The sequence below is a fragment of the Apteryx rowi genome, unplaced genomic scaffold (assembly GCF_003343035.1).
Source record: "Apteryx rowi isolate R43461 unplaced genomic scaffold, aptRow1 scaffold_498, whole genome shotgun sequence".
Taxonomy (NCBI): domain Eukaryota; kingdom Metazoa; phylum Chordata; class Aves; order Apterygiformes; family Apterygidae; genus Apteryx; species Apteryx rowi.
Window position 1 is genome coordinate 382,770 of NW_020450758.1, and position 27,256 is coordinate 410,025.

The 27,256-nt window shown below is 48.3% G+C and overlaps 1 protein-coding gene across 1 annotated transcript in view; it reads left to right on the forward strand.

Moving 5' to 3' along the window:
* The first annotated feature begins 4,950 nt into the window (after positions 1 to 4,950).
* Positions 4,951 to 27,256, forward strand: part of SLCO2B1 (solute carrier organic anion transporter family member 2B1) — a 52,641-nt gene continuing 30,335 nt past the window's right edge. Inside the window, exons 1-6 of the mRNA XM_026079269.1 lie at positions 4,951 to 5,031; positions 17,280 to 17,417; positions 17,530 to 17,692; positions 19,094 to 19,321; positions 20,592 to 20,690; positions 26,062 to 26,192. Of these exons, the coding sequence (XP_025935054.1) occupies positions 4,951 to 5,031; positions 17,280 to 17,417; positions 17,530 to 17,692; positions 19,094 to 19,321; positions 20,592 to 20,690; positions 26,062 to 26,192 (840 nt within the window). The remainder of the gene's footprint in view (positions 5,032 to 17,279; positions 17,418 to 17,529; positions 17,693 to 19,093; positions 19,322 to 20,591; positions 20,691 to 26,061; positions 26,193 to 27,256) is intronic.

The following is a 27,256-nucleotide window of genomic DNA, read 5'->3' on the forward strand; positions in this document are numbered from 1 at the left end:
ACTTAACTGCATTTACACAGTGACCACAAGAGCCTCTTCTGACAGACCCAGGGTTGTTTCCTTTGCTGCAATCCTGTAAACACGGTATCATTGCTTGTAAAAGAGCCTTGCAAAATGTTCTGCTAGGGAAGAGCTTACTCAGCTACCGTAGCCGCAAGAGGCGCTGAAGCCTCCGCTGCTCCCTTTGCAGCACCCTGGAAACCAAGCAAAATGTTTCGCTGTTTGGCTTAACACCCCTGCTGTCTGCAGCRTGACCTTGGTCCAATGTAAGAAGCAGGATTCATGGCTCTGCCCCTTGCAATGCAGTTTTAAATTGGAAGAAGCAGCTGGGCACGGAGCGGATTGCTCCTCGGTGGATTGGGAGCGTTCAGCTGCGGCGAGGCTGCGTAAGCAATTAGGGAGGGCAGGCTGTTGCAGTAGCAGCTCGAGTCTCGCGTTATTGTTCATAACAAAGTTCTTTTATAGCCACAGCTGACTCCAGCATGCAGAAGTTAAGGGGAACAGTAAACAAGTCTCTCCACAGCACCCTTTCCTCCCCCGCGACAGCGGGGCCTGGGAACAGCACTTGCTGTGCTAAATCAGCCCCACCGTCGCAATGCATGGCCTTATCTGTCCCTGGTCGTTCATTGATTAATGGAAAATGACCTTCCTTTCCACCTGGAGATGTCCATTCCTTAGGAGGAAAGTGGATCTCGCCACCCGTGGAGGGGTTATAATATGTTGCGGGGGAGCAGAGAGCCGTCGTGGTTGGGCTGAGCAATATGGGCTTGATTCTGGGGAAGGAAACCGGCACCAAACTGACCTTCGCATGCTCTCTTTGTGCAATTTTGGTTATCATCTGCCTTGTTCTTCGAATGAGTCATTATCCTTTGTGCTAAATCAAAGTACTTTTCAGTTTCTTTTTATTCTTAAAGAGACATTGTGAGTAAATAGTGTCTAAATCCAACAGTTTACTCTTGTTTTTAACTCTGCGGCGTTTCTGGTCTCTACTGAACGTTTCCTCTCAGGTGTCTCTACGGCTCATCCCCCCTCCGTGTCTGATAAGCGGTGCACACGTTAAGGTGATACTGAAATGCAAGTAGGAAACCTAGTCAAACACAAGATCAGAGCGTGCATGGTGGGATGAAGACAGGATTAGCTGTGCATCCTTGGCCATTGGCCACTAACAGCTAACGCAGGTTCTCCTTTAACTCCAGAGGCTCCCCTGGAGAAAGAGGAACTGAGCTCCCGTGGCCGTAGCACGAGGGATTCAGGGTGACTGTGGTGCACAGCAAAGGGCAAGCGGCTTTTACACCCTGTTTGGGCAGGGATTGGTGGAAACATTTCCACCTGTGCTTTTATTATTATTTTTTTTAACCATTTTATGAAAATACAGCCACCAAGAGGACTGTATAAACCTGTTTAAGGAGAAGGTTAAATGCATTCCAGGTGTGGCAGCTTCCCAAACTCACTGAAGGGTTAGAAGATGCAAAGATATTTGAACCTTGGGCCTGGAAGGGGTGGGCAAGGTGAGCAAAATACCCTTACAGACCACAGTATTCACTGTTTGCAGATCTAATTTACTGCATCTTCTCTGGTGATGAGGGCTAGCAAATACGTTAAAACAGGTAACTCGGGAAAGAAGGACATTGAGCATCCAGTGCTTAACAGCTCCACGGACATGCCCTTTCCTGGAAATCTGGGCTGAGGCTCCTTTCGGGTTCCTCCCTTCTACCTTGGCGCTGCTGTTTATTTTCTCTGTGTCACCTCTGAGCCTTYGAGAGGCCTCAGCTCCGCCAGCAAATGCAGCAGCCGTAAATAATTCATCACAGCGCTGCTCCCAGAGACGAGCAATATTGGACACTGTGGTCCGGAGACAGGCAGGTACTTTGGTTACTGCGCTGCTTAACTCTCCAGAGGTTCGGGGGAGCTTTTCATGGATGCTTTAATTTACGATTGAATTTACTTTATTGATCCCATCCTGTATTTCGTTGTTGCGCTGTCTCATCTCTTGAAATGGGGCTGAGGGCAGCAATGGCTTTTTGCAAAGGATGCAGTGGAGCTTGTAGCTCAGCGGTATGCAGGTCCCACTCTCGTATTTGCCTCTCCTGTGCTGAGCATTTAAGGGCTGTATAAACACCACAGTTAAGACAGTCTTTATTGCTAGAATTGACATCAGCCAGTACATTTGTTAATTTGTTCCAGGTTACAGTACCTGCTCCTTTGCCGCCCATCGTGAGGGAAATAATAGAATTATACAAAATAAACAATAACGTAGAGCCTTTCACACCATTTGCTGCAGAGCTTGTAGACGCTGCACTCACCGAGATGGAAACATCTCTTGGAGTGTATTGAACAACAAGCTAAAGCCTGATGGGTTTAATGCACCGACAAACAATGCTACTTCCTGAGCAGGAAGTCTGGATACTAAAAACACGACAAAGCGATCGGCCTCCTGCAAATCGTTCAATTCGCAGATGCAACCGGTGTGAAAGGAGGACGGRGCACAGAGTATGAGAAGGGAAGGAGGTCAGCGGTGCAGGGAGGGAGGTGCTGGGTTCCCGCAGGTTAACGTTTCTTCGTGMAGTTAAATTCAGATGTTGGTTGTGGAGCAAGAAACTTAATGCGGAAGGATGCTTCCAGGTGAGAAGTAAAAACACTCTAGGTAAGAATGACAGACAGCAAAGGAGGAATTTCAACCATCCAAGACACAGCATTTGGAGGGATGGAGAAGGGCTTGCTGAGCTCCCCTCCCGCAGGCAGGACCTGTCCTTGCCTCCTGCCTCTGCAACCATAGGAGAGTCCCCAGACCCATCCTCATTTAGCAGCAGCTCTTGGGAAGGCAGTTTGGCAAGTCAGCGTCTCCGAAGCTGCCTGGTCCATGGGAAGACACCTCAAGTGCACCCTTCGGTGTGGCTTGCCCTGGTGCAGACTTCAGCCCTGTTTGACAGGGAGCTGAAATCGGTTAAATCCCATGAGGACATTTGGCAGCAAAACCTGCACTCGGTCACAACCGGTCAAGCAGGTCTAACATTGCTGGGATCTTCATGTCTGTGCAGATCCCTTGGCCCAAGGACTGCTCTGGCACAGTTTAAGAGCTGAGCTGGGTTTTTCTCTTAACCCCTTTTCCCATCTCATCAGTGCTGTGGGTGTTTCTGTCATTTTATAGCACTGTTCTTTAAATACAGTGTCACTGTGTAATGCATATTGCAAACATATCTAGAAAGCTAAGACAGCGGTGTGATGTAATGCAATGTATAATAAGGAGGCTGAATCCTGGTCTCAGCTGCATCTAGGTAAATCTGAGGAGCTCCTCTGGAGTCTGTGGAGCTGCCCTAGCATGGGAAGGAGAATAAAGACCAAGAAGATTTCCACTAGCGTGGTGGTGACCAGAGTCTGCCCCAGGCACTGTATAAAGACCATAGGATGCTCCTTGTGGCAAGGGTTCAGGGAGGGATTAGGGCAAGTTTGGGGAGTCATGTGCTAACTGGATGGTCATTCCAGGCAGGGGGCTGATACCAGACAAAAATAAGCCAAAAGGTTCTGCGTGGTTCAAAGATACGAAGGAGGCAATCAGAGAATCAAAGAGTCTCATCACTTGGGACAGTAAAAATTGCCCTCCTTCCTCCTACAGGTATTGAAATGATTTTCAGAGAATCACAGAATGGCAGAGGCTGGCAGGGATCTCTGCAGATTGCCTAGTCCAACCCCCTGCTCAAAGCAGGGTCACCTGGAGCAGGTGGCCCAGGATTGTGAACAGTTGGGTTTGAATATCTCCGGAGATGGAGATGCCACAACCTCTCAGGGTAACCTGTTCCAGTGTTCAACCACCCTCACAGTAGAAAAGTTTTTTCTTACTTTAAATGGAATTTCCTGTATTTCAGTTTGTGCCCTTTGCCTCTCGTCCTGTCACTGGGCACCACTGAGAAGAGTCTGGCTCTGTCCTCTTTACACCCTCCCATCCTCCCTGAGCCTTCTCTTCTCCAGGCTGAGCAGTCCCAGCTCTCTCAGTCTTTCCTCATAAGAGAGATGCTCCAGTCCCCTAATCATCTTTGCAGCTCTTCGCTGGACTTGCTCCAGTAGTGCCACATCCCTCTTGTACTGGGGAGCCCAGAACTGGASGCAGTACTCCAGATGTGGCCTCAGCAGGGCTGAGTAGAGGGGAAGAATCACCTCCCTCAACCCATTGGCAGTGCCCTGCCTAATGCACCCCAGGACACCATTGGCCTTCTTTGCTCTGCAAGGTCACATTGCTGGCTCATGGTCAACTTCTTGTCCATTCAGGACCCCCAGGTCCTTCTCAGCAGAGCTGCTTTCGAGCAGGTCAGCCCCCAGCCTGTCCCGGTGCCTGATGTTACTCCTCTCCAGGTGCAGAACCCTGCACTTGCCCTTGTTGAACTTCATGCGGTTCCTCTCTGTCCACCTCTCCAGCCTGTCCAGGTCTCTCTGAATGGCAGCACAGCCCTCTAGTGTATCATCCACTCCTTCCAGTTTTCTATCATCAGCAAACTTGCTGAGGGTGCACTCTGTCCCATCATCCAGGTCACTGATGAAGATGTTAAACAGTATTGGTCCTGACTATTGCTTAGTGTGGYTGGGATTTGAGGATACCAGGATTTTGTCCCTGCACTCATTACTCAAGCTGTTTGTGGAGTAAAATGATTGTGAACTAAAATGATTGATAATTTCTTAACCTCTTAACCTTCTTCTAATAACTCTTAACCTTAACTTCTCCCATGCCCTGGTGATTAGGTCATTAGCGTTTTGCATGTTGCTTTGCAGAAGTGAAGCGCTAAAAGAAGCGAAAAACATGAATAATTAATAATCGGTTATGATGACCATGTGCCTATTGCGTGGGTGTTTGCAAGCATGACTGGATTTTGCTGTGCTGAGCAAAGCGAATTCACATGGAACACTTAGCATTGTGCTGAATGCTTGATTTTGGCAGGCGGATAAAACAGACCTGACAGAATGACAACTACCGCCACAAAGAGCAGCTACGTGGATCAATCCCAGAAAACGTTCTGCAAGAACCCCTTTCTCAGTATCAAGGTAAATACCTCCTGCTTTCTATAATCCCCCTTGGATTACTACCTTAGAAAAGAAGAGTTTAGCTTTCCGCAGAAAGCATTGACTTGATTTCTGTCTAGCAAATGTATTTAAGAAGTGCAAGAGGGTGCTCCCTGTCGCAGAAGTGCAATTGGACAAGCGGCTATTTCAATCTAAAAGCAAGCAGTGGAACAACGATGTTGCAACACGAGTTTAACTTTCAAGTTCTGCAGTATTCAACTTCCGTCAGTGAAACCCGCAGCGCCCAAGCCAGATCTTCAAGAGAAACAAATATATTTATATAATATATACAATATATACATAACACTTAACCCTTATGGAAATTACTTTTTTGTAGTCTCTTTCCTGCATGCTCTGTCCACCACTTCGCTGGCACGGCTCAGATAAATGCGTGCATGTAACTGAGGGAGCAGAGATTGAGGAAAGTGGGAACTGGTGCTCACTCAGGGTGGTGCTAGGCACACAGCAGCCTGCAAAGCTGTGGTTATGAGTGCCTATTTTGGAATCTATTTTGGATCTAGTTGGCTTAAATCCTGCTATTGCGTGAATTTACACACTGAAAACAYATGTCCTAAATGGTGACTCAGTCTGCCCGCCCTTCAGTGCTGCCTAGCCTTGATGGAAATTCATTATATTCCTCCCTTTTTTTGTCTTAGAGTATCTCAGCAATCACTGCTAGACATTTCTGGGCATGCAGGGAGACAGTGCTTCCACTTCTTCATCCAAGAGCTCTGTTGGGGTCTGGTTTAGGCTGACAGATGTGTGGACTTCATTAAGCCCTTTGGAGAAGCCCCCAAAGTTAGATGTGATTGTGACCACAGGATGTGGCGATCACTTCTGCACAGCAGTGAGATGGTTAAAGCACCCCCAGGAAAGGGGAGGAAGGCAGAAGACTGGCTCTATGCACTAGTGTAGGAGTGCAGCCATGGTTCCTGCGTCCTGGGTCACCCAAGCCGTGGGGAAGCCTGGGACAAGGTCCCYTTCTCCCCCCTCCTCAAAGGTGGGCCATAAGGCTGCAAAGAGACAGGAGGCTGGATGAAGCACAGGCAAGAGGAAGGCAAGCTCTACCCTRGGGGTTTGCATAGTCACCACCACGGGGAAGTGCGGCCAGACCCCGCTCCCCGGGACATGTCTGTTTTTTAGGTGGGGACCCATCCAGTGATGGTCCTGGAACAACTCCTTGAGCAAAAGCAGAACCCTAAATCTCTTCCAGCTCACTTGTTTAGGATCAGATCCCTGAATCTCGGTGAGATAGTGTCTAAGTTCACACCCAAATTTGTTGGCCTGAGTTCCTCTTCCGCTCCACTACAATTACAAAAGTACTCAGCACCCATCTCATGAATTTCTCATTCGCCCACTTTAGTGGATGTCTGAACAGAAGCTGAATTCTTCTGGAAGTGGGGCCAGTACTGGCTGTGTGCAATTAACAGTGATCCTGAGCTTGCTTGCAGATGTGCATGRCTTTTTGCCTCTTGCATGTGGTTGTGTCAGCACCAGTGGGGCATTTGCAAAGTTGTTTGTACTCTCGGTTGTTTCCAGGAGGAGKGTCCATGATCCTTGGCTCCTGGGGAGGTGGTGGTGAATCCTTTTCTCTCTGTATAGTGCTAGGGGCWTTTAAAAAAAGAATCCTATATATTAATGATGGTATGATAAAACCACCCATGGAACTGGTGGTCAAGATACTATTGGAAAAGGCAGTGTAGCGACATTCAAAATACTAAAAAATAGGCAAACATTTAAATAAGAAAAGCATCTGCCAAGTGGTAGTAATAATCACATTGACCACCGTGATTTAGGAAAAACCTAATGCTCAGCTTGCATCAGAATCAGATTCATATTTCCATCTTGTTTTCTATAAACAGGACATTTTGGAAGTTTTGTGCCCTTTTCTCACACATCGCAAGGAGACAGGAAACTAGACTRTACTAACTGTTGGTCTTGTTGGATGACAATTCCTATGTTCGATGGAGCATATAATTTGRTTTGTGAATATCAGCTTTCAAGATGCTCTTGTTTAAACAAATGAAGTTGASAGGAATGGACTCTTTTGCTATGGGAATATACTACTGTGAAGTAGGTGCTTGAAATAGCAGAGATCTGTGAGAGCCAGGGCTCCAGGTGGTGTAACGTGGGAACAGCTGAAAAACTGTCTGCTGGGTGAATAAATTAAGAACAAGACRGAAAATGCTTTCCCTGATATTATGTGGCCGCAGGTTTGAGGATTTTCTTTGTACACATACAGTAAGTTTGACATCTCACTGTAAAATCCTCAGCATCATGGTATTACCATGGCTCAAAGGCTTTTCGTAGTGAAAAACATCAATGATTTGCTGCATAAAGTTGCCCAGCAAGCATGCTGCGAAAGCATGTGATTTAATATGAGCTTTTCTTAGCGTGTCATTACAAGTGTGTGCGGGAAAAGATGTTTTCATTTAGTTAGAAGAATCTGTAGTGAGTAAGTTGGGAGTCCAGGTTTCCGTTCTCCCTTTTATCTYCTAATTGAATTTTGATGTAAGCCAGGACAACTCATTTAAACCTTGTTTCTTCAAAGTCTTATGGAAATGCAATGTCCTGCTGGACTCAGCGCAGCCTCCGAGGTCCTCACAGGCTGCAGGTGTGAGGAAATCTTGGCAGAACCGCGGGTGCACCTAGGTCCTCCGCTCCTGGGGGTGACTCCCTCTGTACTGCAGCATCTGATTCGTATATATTTGGCTGAATAATTGCATATTATGAATAGTACCAGCATTGTCATCAATTTGCCCTTAATGCTACATCAGTACAGTTGGACTCATTGCAGAGTCTCACTGGGCTGTAGAGCAAAATATGACAACTAGGGTGACACATTGGACTGAGAAAGGGAAGGTTCCCTCTAATAATAAGATTTAGGATTTCTCTATCATTTTTCTGGGAAGAGCTTTGGTTTTGTTTTGTTTTGTTTACAAATGTTGGTGAATTTAATCCTAYGAATCCCTTGTGGCAGAGGGGAACATGAGCTCCAGAGGGAGGAACTGAAGTTGAGGGTTACGCAGAACTGCCCAGGTTGGAGGCACAGGGAGAGCTGGGAGCATAACTTGTTCTGTGGCAGATGGTCCTGATATTTCTCCCCCAGTGGTCTTCTCAGTCATTTCAGCTCAGTTTTTTTGCATGCCAGCAGGAACATCTTTAAAAATAAAATCCCATTGATTTTTCCTTGCAATAATACTTTGAAGTGGTTTGTAACTTCAAAGATAAAAGTCACTCAGGTGCAAAATCAGCTTGGATCTATGAGCAGATTTTTTGTTTTGCTGGAAGGTAGCTATGAAGCCAGAAGTATAGGAAAATCTTTGCTGGCAATATTGTAGGCCAAACCTGGGCAGGGCAATGGGCAGATCTGGAACTGGTTATGGATGCTAGAGTCTATTGCTGTCTGRAGGATATCCTAGAGGGCAGAAAGTGTGGGATTTGGGTGGAAATGGGTTATTGAGACCTGTTCTTCTCTTCCTGGACACCTTGCTGCTGGTCTTCTGCTTGGCAAGGTCTGCAGAGAAGCGGGTRGCTGGAGGGGATCCTTCAAGGTTAGAGCAGCACTGCAGGAGGCGGGAGAGCAGATATTGCCATTGCAGCAGGCTGGGACCAACCTTGATGAGCCATTGCAGAGCATTACCCTGACTACAGCACATGACCAGGGCGAGCAAATCCCCTTCCCCAGTTTTACCCTTCACATTTAGCTGTCTGCTGTAGGCCTTGTTTTCACTCCGGAGGTTTGTATAGCTGCCTGCTAATCTGTGTCCAGGCAGAGTTGACCTGGTCATGCATATCACCAAACACACAATTAAACTCAGCACAGGATGTTTCCCCCAGATCGCTTTTTTTTTGCTTTCAAGAAGTTAGGTCACCCTGTCCGGTTTCTAAATAAATAGATGATGTCCTCAGAAAATATAACTTCAAGAGCAGGATTTGAATAGCTCTTGCAGAAACACAAAAACAATTACCCAGTGTAGCTTGTGTGTTTGAAGTAGCTGAAGGACTGAAAATCATAGCACTGCAATTTAGATATTTGTAGAGAGAGGCATGAAAAGTAATTGCCACATGTCAAAATGCGACTCAGAGACATGACTCTAAACAGTCCTTCTGGGGAATGCTCTGCAGTCTGATGGGCCCTAAGTGTGTAATGATATCTGACACCAATTCTTGCAGTATGTCAGAACAGATAAAATAAGATCTGATGCTGCTTCCATTGAAGTCCAACATCTTGTCTTGGGTTTGAGGAACATTTCGTACCTAGTGCTGTATGCATGAGTTAGGTAAGAGCAGTTTTGCCGAAGAGCTCCCTCCCACCACTGCCGGGTGGCACAAGGAAGCGGAGAAGTAGGTAGTCAGTCATGCTCCAGTGGAGACTGCTACAGAGGGAGAAACTGTTTGTGAAAGACTGTGTGTGTTATAGCAACAGTTCACCTGCAGATGAGAAGGAAGCAGTTTGAGAGTGACATGGTTTTCTTGACAATAAAAACATATTCTATGGCATGTTCCACTCTAATCAGTACAAAGAGTTTTTGCCCAAGAAAGCTGGGGTATTGACTAGACCTGAAAGGCCACTTAAACATTTTAATATTGTGATTGACAATGTGGTCACTGCTCAGCTGTTTTACCCCGTGCAGTATGTTGTGGCTGGAGGAGTGCATGTTTCCGGGCATCATCGCCAGGTCTCCTCTCCCTGTCGCACTAGGTCAATCCCCTCTGCGTCCTCAGTGAGGGATGTGAAGCCCATCCTCATAGAGGCATGCGTAGGAAGGTGAGTGGCTTTTGGAGGAACCCAGGGCATGGTGCGGTCCCATGGCCACTTGTTTCCCATCCATGCTAGACCCTGGCCTGCACTTGTGGCTGCCTGCTGCCATCCTAAGCTTTGAGGACACATCCAGGTGCAGGGGGACCTTCACGCCCCAGAGGGTGGCCTCTAGGCTCGTTCACGGACACACTCGTAGGTCCCACACCTCTCCTCAAGGGACAGTATGTACATACCCCTGTGGCCACTTTATAAAGTTATTGAGGAGCTGGTTGAGGGCATTCACCCTCTGTGGCAACTAGTCCATCTCAGCCACCACCAAGTCATGTGGCTTGTTCCCTGCATTGGTGAAAGCCTGCTGTGCACCAAACAGCTCTGTTGAAGGACTCCTTGTCCTTCAATGATGCAGCTGACCTTGTGTTTTCTGACCTGGGGATGTTTTCTGCTCTGTGCCTTCACTGAAGAAGAAACTAGGCACGTTTCTACCCCATGCCTTTATTACAAGTTGTTCTGCACAGTGGTGGAGCCTTGGRCCCAGTTACATGCATTTGTTTTTGATTAAACTGGAACATACCGATTCCTCCRAGGCCCATTCCCTTCTGCCTATAAGAACAGCTCAGTGCATGGGATTTTATCACATGCTAAGGCACAAAACCGGCTCTTAACATAGCAGCAAATGTCTCCCAAACACACGGCAGGAGCATGACAGGGACTTCCCTGTGACACCCAGGGTAGGAGTCGGTGTGTGTCTTTCAGAGCCTTTAAATGGAAGATTCATTGCCAAACTGCATGACCAGCACTAAAAAACACAATGGAAGCTTTGTCAGAAGCTTTGTAGACCAATGAAAGATAAGATATTCATCTTTCATCCCCAGTTTTGCAATTTTCTGTCTGCTTAGAGTTGACTAAATTTCTCTTTCCTCTTAAGCACGTCTCTGTGTAGAGTGGGAGCGGCARTACCTTGCTGACATAATGCAAGGCTTAGTGGAGTGAAGCTGGCAAAGTGGCATGGGATCCTTCAAAAAAACAGGAAAAAATGCAGAAAAGTAGTGCTCTCATTCTRAAAAAGCCTGATTGCACAGAAGCACCATCAGGAGTTTTGCTCCTTGTTGGAGAAGGCACATTCTCCCCACTGCTGGCTACTATTTACTGGTTGTAAATGCATAGTCATGATGCCACCTTTGAGYGAGGGGACATCACCAGAGGGGACATCACCAGAGACATGGCAGAGATGCTCTCCTTCCTTCTGGGACTCCGTGGAGCACAGTCTGTCAAGATGCAGGGGGCACAGTCTCTGTTTTTTTGCTGGGACAGCAGAGACACATGCCTGGGGTGACTCTCAGTCCCTTAYCCGCAGACATCTGCTGGAAGCCGTGGTAGGACAGCTACATTCACGTTTCCCCAGTAGACCCCAGTTTGTGCTGCCGCTCCCTGAGCTGGCAGAGGTGCACTTGCCTTTGGGATCTGTGCCCTGCCTTGTGCAAGGCATTTCCTGCAGAGGAGGCATCTGGGATCAAGTTCCCGCTCCAGTGCCCTTCACACTTTTCAGCCAAATATGTCTTAATGCAAAGTGCGTGTGTCAGTGGTGGAGCAGAACCTGGGCTCCCTCGCTTCCAGCAGCATACCTCCCTTGTGCGTTAGGTCAGGGCCCTTTTGCCTCTTGCTCTTGATCTCATGTCTCCAGCCACGGCGGTCCAGCTCCAGAGGAAGGAGGGTTGCTCTGCAACCCAGCACTGTGTGGGCAGCAGAGGGGCTTGTTCTCTGCAGGAGGATGTTGGCACAGAGCATCCGTCTGTCTCATCTGTCCATTGGTCCTCTCCAGGTCCAGTATGGCGTTCAGTGTTATACCCGAGCAAGCTCTCCTCCTAATAACGCTTCAGAGRTGTTCATAAAAGAAATGTCAATGCAAACCACTCTCTTCCTTCTTCCTCAGCCTACACAAATACTGGTTTGGATTCTCAGTGTTATTTTAATGCCAGCAGATTAGAGGGGAGAGGATGTGAGCGTGGCTCAGTCTGTAATGGGAAAGAGGTGCCAAATAGCTGGGTTTGGGGCTGTTTCTGGGATCCCTGAGGTCTGGGATTGCTCCTCTCTTTCCAGGGCTGTGTCCTGCCCTCTGGGCCCAGKGTCTGGAAAAAGGTTGGTTTCTGCCAACCCAAGTCACCTCCAGATCATCTTCTTRTGTTCCCGATGACTGCTGTGGCTGGTGGAGATGCTAATTGTAAGAGGAGCTGTGATTTCTTAGGTTGACAGGGCCAGTTCCAAGGATGGCTTTAAATACCAGGACAATTTYCCGTCAGTTGAATTGCAGATGAATCAAAATGACAGGGCTTCCTAATCTCCTGAAATAATGAATCTAGAGAAAACATATTCCTGATGTCTGTATAGTCCATCTGGCTCAGCCCGGCAGATCCCACCAGTCCCAAGCTCAATTGTGGAGGCATCCCAACCTCAAAGAGTTCCTTGGAAAAAATAACTAGCCAGCACAGAAAGATGATGCAGAGGATCTCCCAGACAGAATTGAGAAAGGCACAGGTAGCATCCAGGTCCACCAGTGCCACATTCAGCCCTGATGGAGCCTCCCATCCCGTGCCTGTGGTCCCAGCAGCCTGCCAAGAGCTATGACAGCTGCAATGTGACAAAATGGGAATTAAACATTGGCAATTACCAGTCTGCTCCCCGCCACGGGCCAGGGCACAATACGATGTTACAGCAGCTGCCTTGGGTACCTGAGTAGTTCTCACTCACTAAAATATGCTGCAGCCCAAAGACGCCTCACAGTTAAAGTGGAGGCCTGCAATGACTCGCTGAGGAGCAAGAGGGAGACTTGGCCTTGCAGAGCTCTAATTGCAAGGCCTTCAGTTTTGCCACCTCGGAAAAGTACATTGCCATTGCGGAGAAAAGGGGAGCACTAAATGGGTGGCAGATCCTGCAGAACGCTMAGGTTTTCTGTTACAATTTCCTAGAACTAGCTGACTTAAAATTGCTGCAAAAGTTGGAGAAAACACAGGCAATAATCTTTACATTCCTGTTTGTTTCTTCCCTCTCAATCATTGCCATTCTGACTTTGACTTTCTAGCTGTTTTCCTGCTTGTTTCTGACTTGTGTCTAAAAATGTTTGTGCAGGGACTGGCACAGTTACTATCCGTGAATCCAGGTTTTTGTAAACCTCTTTTTCAACACACAAAAATAGTGCAGAAATGTTAGGTGTTGGCAWTCAGAATGTGTTCAGTTGAAAGTCTTTTCTGAAAAGGCATGTGTTCAGGAAAAGACATTGAAACACTTAATTAAAAGCCAAAGGAGCCCTTCTGCTGTTGATAGCTCAATCTTAGGAAGTTCTGCCGGGCAATCAGTGGGGTTTTCCTTCTGTTCATTTCATCCTGTTGTTTTTCAGTCGTGGTGGATGCCTTCGTAGCTCTTTAAATGAGCCTACTCCATCTGTGGGACATGTTGCACGTCTGAGGGCTCTTGCTGTGCTTTCTTTAACCACCCCATGGCTCTTTGCCTTACCCAGGTCCTCTGTCCTCCAAGGACCAGCAAAGTCCATCTGCAAATGGAGAAGAAGTAGCTGCTTTCCACCCTGGTTAAGCTCCTGTCATGCCACCCGGGGGTCTTTGCAGTGGGATGCTGGGGCTCCTTCGACAGTCTCTGGTTTCCTTAATCTGGTGCCATCCCCAAGGTTGTCCCGCAGCTGAGACATGTTCAGACCCTTGCACTGACCCAGGCTTTAGCTCTTCTCAGTGTCCCCCAGAACCTGGAGTATTGCTTTTCCCTTGCAGAAAAGGTGAAGAGAAACCTATAAAAACACACTGTGGATTTCAGTTCAGGAGCTTTGTGACCTCAAAGCCTAGATCATCACCATCCAAAAGCCCTGCCTTCAGTGGCCATGGCATGGAGGACAGCTCCAAAACCTGAGCAGACTGAGAGGCATGCAGGTTGTGCTTGCTCTATGGATAGAAAGACCAGGATCCTTCTTCCAGTTTAGGTTTCTGCTCTGGATGACTGGAACTAGAAGCTGAAGCTTGCTGAGAGAAAACCAAAACCCTGTTTTTAAACTGATGCTTTCAAGTGGCGTAAGCACACTTGAAAATTGTTGTTCACACTTGAAAATTGTTGTTTTTCCCATCTGGAATGTCACCTTGATTCTAACATGTTCCCATAAATACATATTTTTCTCTGCCACTAAGAAAACATAACATTAACAAAAATTGACCATGATTGTGTTGGAACTACTGTTTATGGTGATTTGCAAGCTCAGGGATTGGAAGTAATCAGTGGAAAGAGCTCTGGAAAGAAATGAAAACACCACGCTATTGTCAAACTCCAAGAACACTGGAGCTCTGAAATCAGTATTTGACAAAAGAATAGGGACAAGATGGGTCAGGCTGTGCATTTTCCCCACGGCCGCGCTCTCCCGACGGGCATGGATGTGTGTCTGCTCTCCTGAGCCTGCTCCACACCTTCTCCAGGTGGCACTTCCATGGGCTGGTGCAGGTCCCCAGATCAGCTCTTCCAAGCATGGAGTGGACATTTTGGACGTGCTCAGAGCCTGAGCAGTGGCAGGGCACATCCTTGTCGCTGGAGCTTGGCTGGCTACACCACCGAATTGCCCAAATACTGCCCACATGTCTCGGGCTTGGACCAGCTACTGCTTTCCCAAAAAGCTCCTGGGCACAGGTTGGGACTTAGCATGAACTGCGGACCATTCACAGCAGGTGTTTTGGGTGAAACCACCCTGTTTTGGAGGCTCAGAGAGTTTGGTAGTGTGGATGCAGGCTATGCTGTTCCCACCAGCTTTGGTACCAGAGAGCAGCCTTGGGCRTGTTTCATGTGCAAGTATAGACTTAACCTTTGAGACTGAACCCAAACTAGCCTTGCAGTCACAAATTTGGATGTAGGAGACATGAATCAGCTCTTCTGATGCCTTAACAGCCTTCCAAGCCTGTCGTTAGGCTTACAAATCAGGCAAGATTCGCTTCCTGTGCTCTGAGATGGTGGAAAGGGATGGGCTAGGGAGGGAGGGAGCCAGAAGTAATTTGATTTTTAGTGCTGCTGTCATCATTCCTAGCAGACGTTGCTCTCTGAAGCTTTGCGATCTCCTGCCTCAGAAGGACTAATGCAATAAGGAGGGCAGGGCGACGTGCTGGGAGCCAGACGCATCGTCAGCCTGATTTACCCGTGACTGAAGCCCTGCCGCGTGCCACTCGTTCTTGAGCACCAGATTCAAAGCAGCCRTGCACATCAGTTACCGAGATGCAGCCACTCTTCTGTAGCACTCTGCCATGTGGGAAAACAGCTTCTTGCCCAGAGATGCTTTAGGCATTTGAGCTATGTCGCTCTCAAACACAGCTGAGCCATAAGCACTCCAGCGGTTGGTGCTTGGGGAAAATCTCTCCCTSTGTTACGAGGGTCACCCGGGTATAAACACTGATCTCCCATTGCAGGAGTGAAGAGCATCCTTCCAGACCATACAAGTCAAAGTGCCAGATGGCCTTCTCAGATACAGGAATGTAAACAAGTTGTCATTGCTGCAGGACAGAACGYGGCACCGTGTAGTGCAGCCAAGACAAACAGGGATGTGTGTCTCTCCAGCGGGGCTCAAGTCGAGGAGTCTGGTCCTTCTTTTTCTGGCAAATAACCAGCTGCGCTGTGGTCTGGTGGCTAGCATACAGCCCCTGGAGCAGGAAGAACTGGGGTCCTTGCCCAGGTCYGTCACCAAGCAACTGCGAATCCTTCGCAGGGTCATTTCGCTGTTCTGTGCTTCAGTTTGCCCGTCTTTACCAGTCCAGCCTCCCAAGCCGTTTTGGCCTCCTGCATTGAAGAGGATGTGAGGAAGATCTTGGGGGGGGGGGGGGCTATTGAGTAGGCAGCTGCTGATGCAAACCAACATGCTGTGAAAATCCTGGATTTGGATTTCTGTTCGGCTGTGTGCTACAGACGCCAGGAAAAAAAATGAAGCTGGTCTCRATGTTTTTGTCTGAACTCGTGTATGCAAAAAACAGTGCCTAGCATGTCTTGCAGGAATGTAGCAGTTTAGGTGAAGCTATCTCTGGACAAGCTTTCCTTTGGCTGGGGGACATTTCTAGTCCAAACAAGATGCACACACCTCAGTAGTGGCATGAGCCTGGAAGGTCCTGGTTCACATCCCTGCTTTGCCTCATGAAGACACAAGTCACTGAAGGCAGTGGTACCCATACCTTGGTATTCCAGTTCTCAGGAGCCAGCTGGGCTCAAACATACCCTTTTTCCTTTTTCCCTTTTTGCATTGTAAATATTCCCTCTGCTTACAGAGCAGTCCAGTTTGGCAGAGGCCCCACTTCAACTCAGGAACAGAATGAGACATAGCTAAAAATCCAGCCTGGAGCGAGTGGCTCCTTGGCGTGAGGTTCTTGCCTGGTGGGAGCTGGCTGTGAAGTGCAGAGAGCCACAGCAATGCCCAGCTCTGGCCAGTGGCTTGGAAAACATCTGCCAGAAGCAGCACCCTGTGGCTTTCTGCAGTGCCCAAGGCTGAGGGCAGCATCTCTGCAGGAACCCAGGGATATTGTCTCCCTTGCAATGAGATGGAGTGGCCTATCTCCTTAGGGCATGTGATGATTTGGGTTGCTTAGCTTGTTTTAACTCGTTTGGGGACGGTGAAGGATATCTGTGTGGAGCCGTGTGGCAGCAGGGAATGATCTTGCTTGTCATTTGCTGAGCATTTTGCAGAGCTCTAGATGAAGGGGAAGTGCTCTCCATCCATCCTGAGGCTGGCCTGGGACAGTTTGCTGGGCAGCTTGAACCAGGCGTTCGTCCAGGTGGCTGTGCGCTAGTAGGTCCCAAACTCTGGAGGAGATGAAGTCAGAGGATTTTCTGGGAGCTAAAGGTCTTTGACAAGGTTTCTTTCAGGAAGTGGAGAAGAACCATCACATTTTCCAAAAGGAGAAATGCCCTTTCCATCCAGAGCTTTGAACCAGGAAAAAAAAAAAAAGGGAAGCAGAACAGCTGGATTATCTTCTCTGTCCTGCTCTAAAGACACTGTTTATTGCTGAGTTTGGTAGTAGGGCATATTCCCATCATATAAGAGCTCCTGCCAGCACTGGGGATAGCTGCCTGGCTTGGGCTGGTCTGGAGCGGGAAGGTTGTGCAACCATCAACCTCTGCTGCCGGATCTCAGGGTTAAGGCCAACACAAACTACAAACAGCCCAAGTGAAACGATTTGTTTGTCCAAAGCTGTTTTCTACTGAAGAAACTACTTTCCTTGCAAGTAATAACCCTGTTGACATTTTTGGCAGAGAAATATTTATTGGCCTTGCCGTAATTTCAGAACACAATMGACAAGAGAAGCAGGGTAATATTTCAAAGGTGGCTAGTCATGTTCAAAAACCCAACCTTTGTATGTGAAATGTATTTGTTTTTAATGGGAAAGAGTTTGTTGTTATGTTGTAGCTTGTAGTTATAGTGCTGGACTGTCTCTTTTTGTGTTGGCAGTTCTTTGTTTTTTGCCATGGGCTCCTGCAGYTCTCCCAGCTCTTGATCTCCGGCTATCTGAAGAGCACCATCTCAACCATCGAGACACGATATGGCCTGTCCAGCCAGACATCAGGGTTACTTACTTCCTTCAATGAGGTGATATCTCCTTTCTTCTCTCCCTTAGCCTACCAGGCAAAAACTTTTCCCAGGCTCCTGTCATTCCCTTGCCCGGCATTTACGAGGCTTCTTGGTCTGTGTCCTGCTGCAGGTTGGAAACACGCTGCTGATCGTCCTCATAAGCTACTTTGGGAGCCGAGTGCACAGGCCTCGTTTCATCGGTTGTGGTGCAATTCTTGTCTCCTTGGCTGGATTTCTGATGTCTCTCCCTCACTTCATAACAGGACCCTATGAATACGACCAGTCCATTGCCAGTAGGTACTCTAGGTGCATATTTTATGCCTTTTAGGAAAGATAAAGGAAATAACCTGTTCTCATGGCATCAGGAGCTGCAAGCTGTAGGTTTGGCCTCAAGGAAATGAATATTGAATTTTAACTTTCTGACAGTGAAATTGTCTCAGCTCTGAGAAGCAACAGCTGGCCATGCAGAAGCAAAAATAGAAGACATTATGGGCTGGAACCAGAGAAAAAGACATTAAGACTGGTAAAATGTAGGCTGCGCTCCTGATTACCCTTGTCTTCCGCATATTTATGCAGCAGATAGATAAACAGCAGATAATATGAAGGTCTCTTTGCAGCCATCAGGGATCTGATTTTCCATGAGGGGAGCCAGCTTGTCCACACTCACGTGAACCACTCTCTTGTTTTCAGTATAACTTAGATAAGGGAAGGCCTGGTGAACCCTGTCACACAAAGCCCTTTGCAGGGAGATAACAGAAAGGGTGCAGGAGCCAGCCCTGACTTGACCCGGGGAGACAGCAGAGGGAGGTGAAATGCGGTTGTCTACAGTGGGAGAGCAGTGGTTTCACGACTAAGTCCTCCTGCTTATGGGGTATTTCACCTGTGTCTCCTTGTTTAGCTAAGCTGTCTCTGAGGGAAYGCTTTGAGGTTTTTAGACCCCACCAGAAAATGAACCTCTTGTGACAAACATGCAGGTATAAATCACTCACGGAGGACCAAGCCAGGCAGGAGTTATAGGCACAGGATCCCTTCCTGAAAGAAGGCAACGATATAAGGAAAGAAAGAAGAGAAAAAAACCCTCTCTTTGTTACCTTCCCAAATCCTGCCACGAAGCTCCAGCAAATCCATTAGAAGCCTCCAATAAAAGGCTTTTCTCCGCCTCAGCAGAGGTAGCGCAGCTGATTTCCTCAGCTCCAACCACCAAAGAAAGATTTAATAGGTGAATAATTTGTAGATGCAAACTGGGGTCAGGTGCTAATGACAATTTGGAAACCAATTAACTATGTGTTTCAGAGCGGCTGGTGCAGGTGGCCACGTGTCCAGCACTTGGAGTTGCATGACTTGGGACATAGCCATGGAAACCTGGTTATAACCAGTCCCCTGGTATTTTAGGGGTGACCAGGGTGCTGCTACATCATCCCTGACCAGCACTTTCGCTTAGGCATCCATGTAATCCATTTTTGAGTAGAATGAGTTCTCATTTCCTGAGTTGCTGTTTATGAAATCTTCAATTTTTGCTCACTTAACTTCATTGAAAGATCCATCAAAGGTCCTGGAAGTGGTCTTGGCCTCCCATCTGTTGCATGCATACCTAAGGGCTTGCTGTTATCTTTAGGAAGAGCAGACGTTAGGTAGCCCCTTCTTTCTCGTTACCGAGCTTTGCCCCCTTGGACCCGCTCCCCTTGTCTCCGCAGGCGTGTTCAGCAATGCTACTGACCTCTGCCAGCCTGACGGCCTGGGCGCCAGTGGGAACCTCAGCGATGCCAGCTGCACCCCCCACACCGCCAAGGAGAACCACGAGGTCCTCCTCGTCATGTTTGTGGCCCAGGCGCTGCGAGGCATCGGCGGCGTCCCCATCCAGCCCTTCGGGATCTCCTACATCGATGACTTTGCCAGTGAAAGGAACTCTCCCCTCTATTTAGGTAAGATGGGGAATGAGCCCTGTTATGGAAAAGAGGGGACTCCAGACTTAGCTGTCTACAAAAAAGGCAGACATCGTACTAGTCTGCACGAACGAGAGCAGAGCTTGCCATAACCTTTCTGCTCTACCATGCACTGTTTGCAAAAATAGCGTGTCTGCTTCAAGCTTGGACAGACTGGAGACAGACCAGAAAGAAGCGAGGAAGTCTGGAAAACATGATTTAAGAGAGAGGCTGGAAATACTGTTGTTTTCAGCCTGACAGTGAAAAGCCTGAGAGGGACACGATAACCATCTCCTCCTACAAAAAAGCATCAACAAGGAGAAACAGAATAATCTCGTCTCCATGTTCGCAGGAGGCAGCTATGGACTTAAGCTGCAAAAAAGAAAAAAGACTTTGTTTAGCTATGGGAAAAAAAATTATAGGGAGCTTAAACAGCAGAGGCAATTGCCTGGGAGGCAGGCAAGTATCCTTCAGTGGAGGAAGTGCTGGAGAACAGCTTGGGCATGAGGGATGTTTCAGGGTGGTGGGAAGGAGAAGATGGGCCCTGCAAGTCCTTCTCACTCTTTTGTAGCTATTATCTGTGACAGGCTGTTGAACTGACTGGGGAGCGAGGATGGCTCAAGAACAGGTCACGTGAGCTGTCAAGAAACTACAAGTACATTTATTTTGTCTTCATAGACTTTTCTCCAGTGGGTGCTCCAGCCTCCTGGAACATATTTTAAAGGATCGCCTGTAAGATAGGAGTTTAATCTTACATGTATTTGATCTTTTTATCAGTAAATCACATAGGAGTGTTTGTTGATAAAAGGTAAAYGAGAGGCAGTAAACTGTGTTATATAAATAAATGATTAAATCARAAAGCACAGTACRAATGTCAGTCCAGATTATGTCAGCAGTTTCTCGAGTAACTTTGCATTTGCTGGTTTTCTTATACTAAGGGGCACATCTTGGTCCCGGGGTACACCAGCCTTTGTATGAGCCCAAAGGAAGATCTGAGTTCTGCAGAAGGTTTCCTATGAAGAGAGTYTGGAAAGCRTGGGTTGACAGCCTTTGAGAGGAARGAAGTGAGAGAGCRGTAACAAAAGCATGGAAAACAGTGGCTGTTTTAGAGGAGCAAACTGCAAGGGAAATAGCTAGAGTTGGCGGCAGGACACAGTGTAGATGGATCCTGGTCCAGCCCATTTTGGCCAGTCCTGCCTGGATGCATCTCTTGCCCCCTGTGGTCCCTTTGCTTACAGCTGAGCCCCTTTCTGCTCTCTTCCCTCCACAGGGATCTTGTTCTCTCTGACCGTCATCGGGCCCGGGGTGGCCTTCATGCTGGGTTCGGCCATGCTGCGCTTTTACGTTGACATTGACAAAGTCATCGGAGGTGAGTCAGTGCATCCTCAGGGAGCCATCCTCCACGCTCCGGCACCGTGTCGGCTGTGGGCACGTGGGGGATGGATGTGCCGGGGCGAGCTTGGGAGAGGGGCAGGAGCATGCATGTGCCCATGGGTGCAGGAATTCCCATTTACTGAGCCCACAGCTGTTCAGCCCTTTCTGTGGGCATCCTKGTACCAAGGGGGTCAGGATGTGACCTGCCAGCAAGTGAGGCAAGGTCTGGCTTTCCTTCGTGGCCTCACCTGTTGAATCATTTCCAGCATCTGGGGCTTCTGTGGGACCTGTCCTTTGAGTGCTAGGGTGCATACCCCAAGTAAGTGGGCCCCCTCCCATCTGATTTAGTGTCACACAGATAAGTCCACAGGGTTAAACCCAGCCTGGTGATTTCTAGAATMCCATATTTCCATCATTGCTTTCTCCTCCTTCAGACCTGGGTCTCTCAAACCTGGGCTGCTGCCAGGTSTGCTTAGAGGGATGCTCATCTGCATGGTGCTTACAGGGGCTGCGCCTTTCGGAGCAGACTTCGTGTTCATTCTTCTAAAAATTTTCTGCCATATGCCAGAAACACCATGCAGAGCATTTCACCGCCAGCCAGCTCAGGGGAAGAGGGGGGATGTGGAGGACAAGCAAAACTCAGAGAGAGGCATGAAAGAGAGAGACGAAGGGAGAAATAAGAGAGAAGGAACAGAGAATAGGTAACAGGACTCTGAGAGAGGTGAAGAAGCAGAAGAGGGATAGGATGGGAGGAAGATGAAAACAGGTAGAAGAGAAATGCAAGACAGGGCAAGAGAGGAATATGAAGGGGATTTCCCTTAACAGCTTTCCAAACGTCTGTAGCTGAGCCGTGCTGTCAAAGCATTTGTAGAAGTCCCTGAGCAGAGGGACAATCTCTSGCCCTGCAACTCCAGCAGCGTGTTAGCAGAGGCCAAACGCGTGACCGATGCGGGAGGAATGATGAAAATTGCTAGTGACAGATATGGCCCCGTTTGCCAGCTTGCCCAGAGACCTGCTGGGCAGGGGCACCATGGAGAAGCCGAGCAGGGATGTGCGCTCAGGGGAAGCTGAGCCAGGGGACAGGGAAGGACAAGCCCCAAGCAGRGCTGTCTGGCCAGCGGCCAGGCTGAGCTGGCACAGCCCTTCCCAACCTCCTGTCCCAGACACCAATGGGACATCCCCCACCTGGGAAAGGGTAAGAGCTTCTTGGGGAGCCATCTCTTTTTTTTGGCTGCTCTCAAATTCTGACCTGGAAAGCAAAAAGATCTTTCCAGGTTATTATCGGTAGCAGACACACATTATGCAGCTCAGCATATCCTCATTTGAGAAAAAGAAGATTGGACCAGCTCCTTTGGGTAGTGACCAGACAGCATGAATATTGGAGCTGGACGAGCATTGCATGTTTGCTGCTGTAAATGCAAGAACTTTGACCCCTTCTTGGGGCTTCCGGCTCATTCCTGCTCATTGGCTCACCAGAAGTTTTTTTTGTCTGGACTTTATCACTTTATATGTTTACGGTATTTGCAGCACAGGAACCCATTCTAATCTTCCCACTGCTTTCTGTTAGCAGGCAACCTCCAAGTTTATTGCAGCATTAATCCATCCTCCACACTGGTGGGTGAGCCTTAGAGAAGCATCTTGAGTACAGAYGGTTGAAGTCCACTGGCGATTAAGTGCTCCCATAGTAGGCACACCTGGGCTAGGCAAAGGAAACATGCCCTAAGTTATGATCTTTCACAAACCCTTTGCCTAACACGTGCCCCCTTACAAAGGAGCCTGGGACCTGGGTCCTGCTCTTTGCTCCAGCTCTATCTCGGCGTTTGGGATTGTTTAGCTAGTGGGATTTTTGTGATGCCCTGGATGCAGTGCCATGCAAGAGTGAGACGGGCTGCTGTGCACCACAGGCATTGATTGCATGGGCAGGTGGATGCGTGGTGGTGCTGTGCAGAAAGCAGCAGAAAGCAGGTGCTCGGGAGCAGGATCTGCGAGCTGAAAATTGGATTGGAATCGCAAAGGCAGAGGAAGCCCTAGATGCACTGCAGGAGCTGAAAAGATGGGGACAGTTGCTAGTGAAGAAGGGACCGCTCTGAAGTCAATACATTTGGCCCTGCCAAAGCCCTTTCACTGCACTGTGCTGGGTTTGCAGTCCATGGGGTAATATGTGTGGCTCTTAGGGCTGCAGGAAGGATGGTAAGCAGGGGAATCACCTGAGAAACTCTTTGCCCAGGCCACGCACAGCATCAGGGAGTGGGACCCCWTTTCCCATAGAACTGAGACCATGCAAAGGAGAAAGTCGGGACAATTCCCTTGTGGTATGGGAGGAAGGGAAGGAGCTTGCAGTCAGCAAGGAGGAAGCAGGAACCTTCTCCCCAGCTTCCCGGAGCCAAGACCAGGAGGACTTGCCTAATGGATGAACGCTGACTAGACAGGCACTGGGATCTGTGAGCTCCCAGTGCAGAAAAGGGGGGAGCAGTGACCTGATGGGACAGACAAGGGATGGGTGCTTTCCTGTGTGCTAGAATGAACAAGGTCAGAATGGGCAGGAGGGCTTGCATGCGTGATTGCCCCAGGATGCACAGGCTAAGAATCTCTGCCCCAAAGGGGAGCACTGGCACGGAGGCAAGGGAGCCTGTCTGAGGCCACAGGAGCAGAACAGACCAACCTTTGGTTACACTGGTGTCATTGTCCTTAATTTGTCACCCCCTTCCCCACGTCAAACTTAAACAGAAGTTGTTGGAGGCAGCATACATGCAGGAAYTCCCATAGCTGCTGTAGCCTGGGCCAAGTCTGCTGGCCTTGTCCTTACAAGCCATGTGTCCCCAGCACCGATCAGTGGCAGTCCACCATCTGCCTCTGCCAAACCCATTTCCGCAGAGGCTCCACTTTGCCGAAGGTCTTATTCACACATTGAAGCACCCCTGAGTTGCAGCGTCTTGGGAACTTGCAGCCTGCTCACACCTCTCCCTGAAACCCTTTGTTTGGGCTGGTRTGACCTGTATTTGGGACACCATGTGCCCACACACCCCAGACAGCAGCACCATAGGGTGGGAAAGCTTTCTTGTGCAAAGGGAATGAGGATGCAGCAGGAATGGCTGAAAGGAGGAGGCTGACTGCTTCTCCRGGAGCGTGGCCCAACGGGGACCACTGGCTGCGGGAAACCTCTGACCAAGTGTTAGAAAAGGAGGCCAAAAGCTAAACCTGAGGATTTTCCCAAGCTGGAAGAGCAGGCCAAGATTTGACAAAGTTGGGCACATTAGTAAGGGTGAATGGGAGTTGGGTATTTCAACATTTACTCAAATTTGGATGGGCTGTCTGTGTAAAGAAGTTGTGGTGCACAGAACAAAGCCATGGGACCTTACCTTGTTCACATTGATATCTTGAACATTCATATCTTGACTCCTTTAACCAGATCTTTTTCCTAGGAATTCCCAAATATAGAATTCAATGAGCCCTTTCTGAAGGGAAGGGTTGATAGCTCTTTTTGATCATGATCATTTTTCTCAGGCCCAGTTCCTTTGACCTTAAAATCAGATGGAAATTTTTCTGCTTGAAAGATCAGTTCAGTATTAAAATGCTTACTACTATATACCAGCCTTCAAATGCTTTCTAGTGCTGTAAGCTCACCTCAGCAATGTACCCCAACTTTGGGCCAGGGAGCCAGATGGCCCCTTTGCATGGTGAAAGAAACACAGGCCAAAAACATTGAGCAAAACCTCTATGAAAATGCTGTGAGCAGATCTGGTCCTCTAAGCATTGCAGCAGGTCCTCCCATGGGCAGTCCCAGATGGCTGGTTTCTTACTCTGYTCTTCATTCTCTGCAGTGAAACGAAGTTTTAACCCCAAAGCCTCTATTAATTATCTTTGCTAAAAAACACTCTAGATATCTTTCAGGTTGCACACATGTACACACACTTCCCGTCCAAGCCCCACGCTCTCAGAGATGAGCTCTGGCCGTGGGTTTGTCAATGTCTTTGCAGAACAAACACCACCACTTCTGCTGCCAGCCCCAGAGGGTCCCCTGATTGCACAGTGCTTGGCTTATCTGCCTCTGAAGGATGAAGAAATGGCATTAGGATCTGCAGTATGCCTGCACACCCCGATGCTTAAATCTTCTAAGGCATCTCCTGTAGACTGAAGTTGAATGAGAAATGTGTTTGGGTAGCCAGAACTGGAGAATATCGTGTTTTAGAGCTATCTTCACACTAACTGACTACTGGGGAAAACTAGTGAGCTGTGGCTGCTTACTGCTAAATCCAATTTAACCTCCTGTTTTCCTGGAAAGAAGCGTGCCAATGTTTATTCAGGAAGGGTTTTAAATCCCAATTTGCTAAATTCATCATGCAGGGCAGTTATCAAATTCCTCCAATCCATCATCACTTGTTACTTCCAGAGATGAGAGATGTTGCACTACCTCCCGTACCACACTATAGTGAACTGAGAGCAGTTTTAATTGCACCCCYTTCCCTTGACAACAGCTCACTTGTGTTAAGCTTCACAGTTAAGAAAGAGGTTTCCGGAAGGACTCATTACCTCAGCTTGCACGTGAATGCTACCAAACCACAGGAATCCCACGCTCTGCAGAAGCGTTTCTTCTTTCAGAATCAGCCTGTCGTGAATTTGCATTCTGGCTTCTGCATATCATGTTTTATTTATGCCAAGTACTTTCCCCACAGAACATGCTATCTTTGGCAGGGTGCCCCATGACAGSAAAGCATATTGGGCTGACAGAAGGAAGGTGGTAAGGAAAAAGGGATAAAAATTAAAATCCGTAAAAGGGATATAATCCTTTTCTTAAAACTGCCTTGTGTTGGTGGAGCTGCAAAGCCGGCGCTGGCTGATGAACAAGGGTGGTGGGCAGAGCTCCAAGTCCTGACATGGCCAGGGGATTTCTGTGCGGATAGCCAGACTCTAAAAATCAAAATAGGGCTCTTGGATGCATGATGTTAGGGACTAGAGTTAATTCTTACCTACATTTTAATCTTCAGAAAGGATTTTTCCTTGTGTTCTGACAGAGATCTTGACTTAATCCCCCCTGAGTGAGCATTTCTGAGCTTTTTCACAAGGTGGATACCCCTTCTGTGAAAATGTGGTGATGGGAGCACTTTCCTTTGCCTTTACAGCACTAGGATGTGCCTGTCCYATTAATGAAGAATGAAATGAGATTTAGCACCATGGGATGAGCCAAGTGCAAATGCTGCTCAGACCCCCAAAGTGATGGTCCCCTGGCTGGGAACACCAAAGTCTCCAGCTGACTGGTGCTACCCAGCACTGTCCCCTTGCTGGGTGCATGGGAGGGCAGCGAAGGCGCAGTGGGATCCCTCTGATCACCTTTGTTTAAATGCTGTTTTTACCTCTTTGTGTTGCAGAGGAAATCCAGCTCACAAACAAAGACCCACGGTGGGTCGGCGCCTGGTGGCTTGGTTACCTGATTGCAGCCACTCTCGTGGCCGTGTCTGCGGTGCCTTATTTCTTCTTCCCACGGGAAATGCCAAAAGAGGTAGGACGGGAGAAGGCAAGGTGTGCTGCAGTTTGCTCCTGTAGTTTAAACCACGACCACAACCATCTCCTGGGGTTGCTGAGCTCAGTTCAAACCCTGGCACTTCACAGGGCTTTACAGAGCCTTGTGAGCATGAAATTAAAGCATAAAACACAAGTGCTTTTTTCTCATTGCACACAAATAGGCTGTTCTTTCCTCACCACCAGCCTTTTCTGCTGCATCCATGGGAAACGTGACTGTGGCAGKGGTCTCAGGCTGTGCAGTTTATATACACATCCTGATCTCAGGTGCGTTCTGTGCTTCAATCTCATCTCCAGCATCAGAGGGTCTTCCTTCTCGGGTCTTGTATGCTAAGCAGAGCCCAGTTTGGCTAGTGAAACCCAGAGTGGTGCAAGCAGTTTAATAGGTACTGTAATTCCTTGGTGGCACTCCAAAGCAGCTCTGTGTGTTGATAACCCTACCTGCATGACTCAAGGCCCTCTTCATAGCAATATACAGAACTGGGCAAACCCTGTGTGGATGGAAGTGCTGCCTTCTCGTAGCCATTCTCCTGTTTCATCTGGAGATGGGATCCCTTGCTTTCACTACAGTAGCTGTAGTCTTACTCCTTCTGCCTGGTCTCGTTTGGGAGCTGGTGGGAACTGCTGTGCAGATGGCCCTTGCTTCCCTCCAGGAGAGGCCACATGTGCCTGATGAGGAAGTTTGTTACGGTTCGTAGGAAATGTGAATAATGCTTCAAGAGCCTTTTCATTAGAAATGAGTGATGAGAGTTTTATCCTGGGGGTGTCTGAAACACTGAGACTGGTGGGTAGCTTCTTTCTTGTTCCCACCACAAAAGCTCCCTTTAACCATTCACTTTCTGTGGAGCTTGAGGCTTAGCTGCTGCACCAGCGTCCAGCTTTGTCCACCACCTCTTCTCAGTGACTTGCCTATGACCTCTTTGCTGACCAAGAGGACTTTGGAGAACTTCCAACCCCTTTTCCCCCAACCATGCCTGACATGCCCTAGGGTGTAATTTGGAGGCAACCATCTCCCTTAAAGGTTCCCCATCTGTCAAAGGGGCA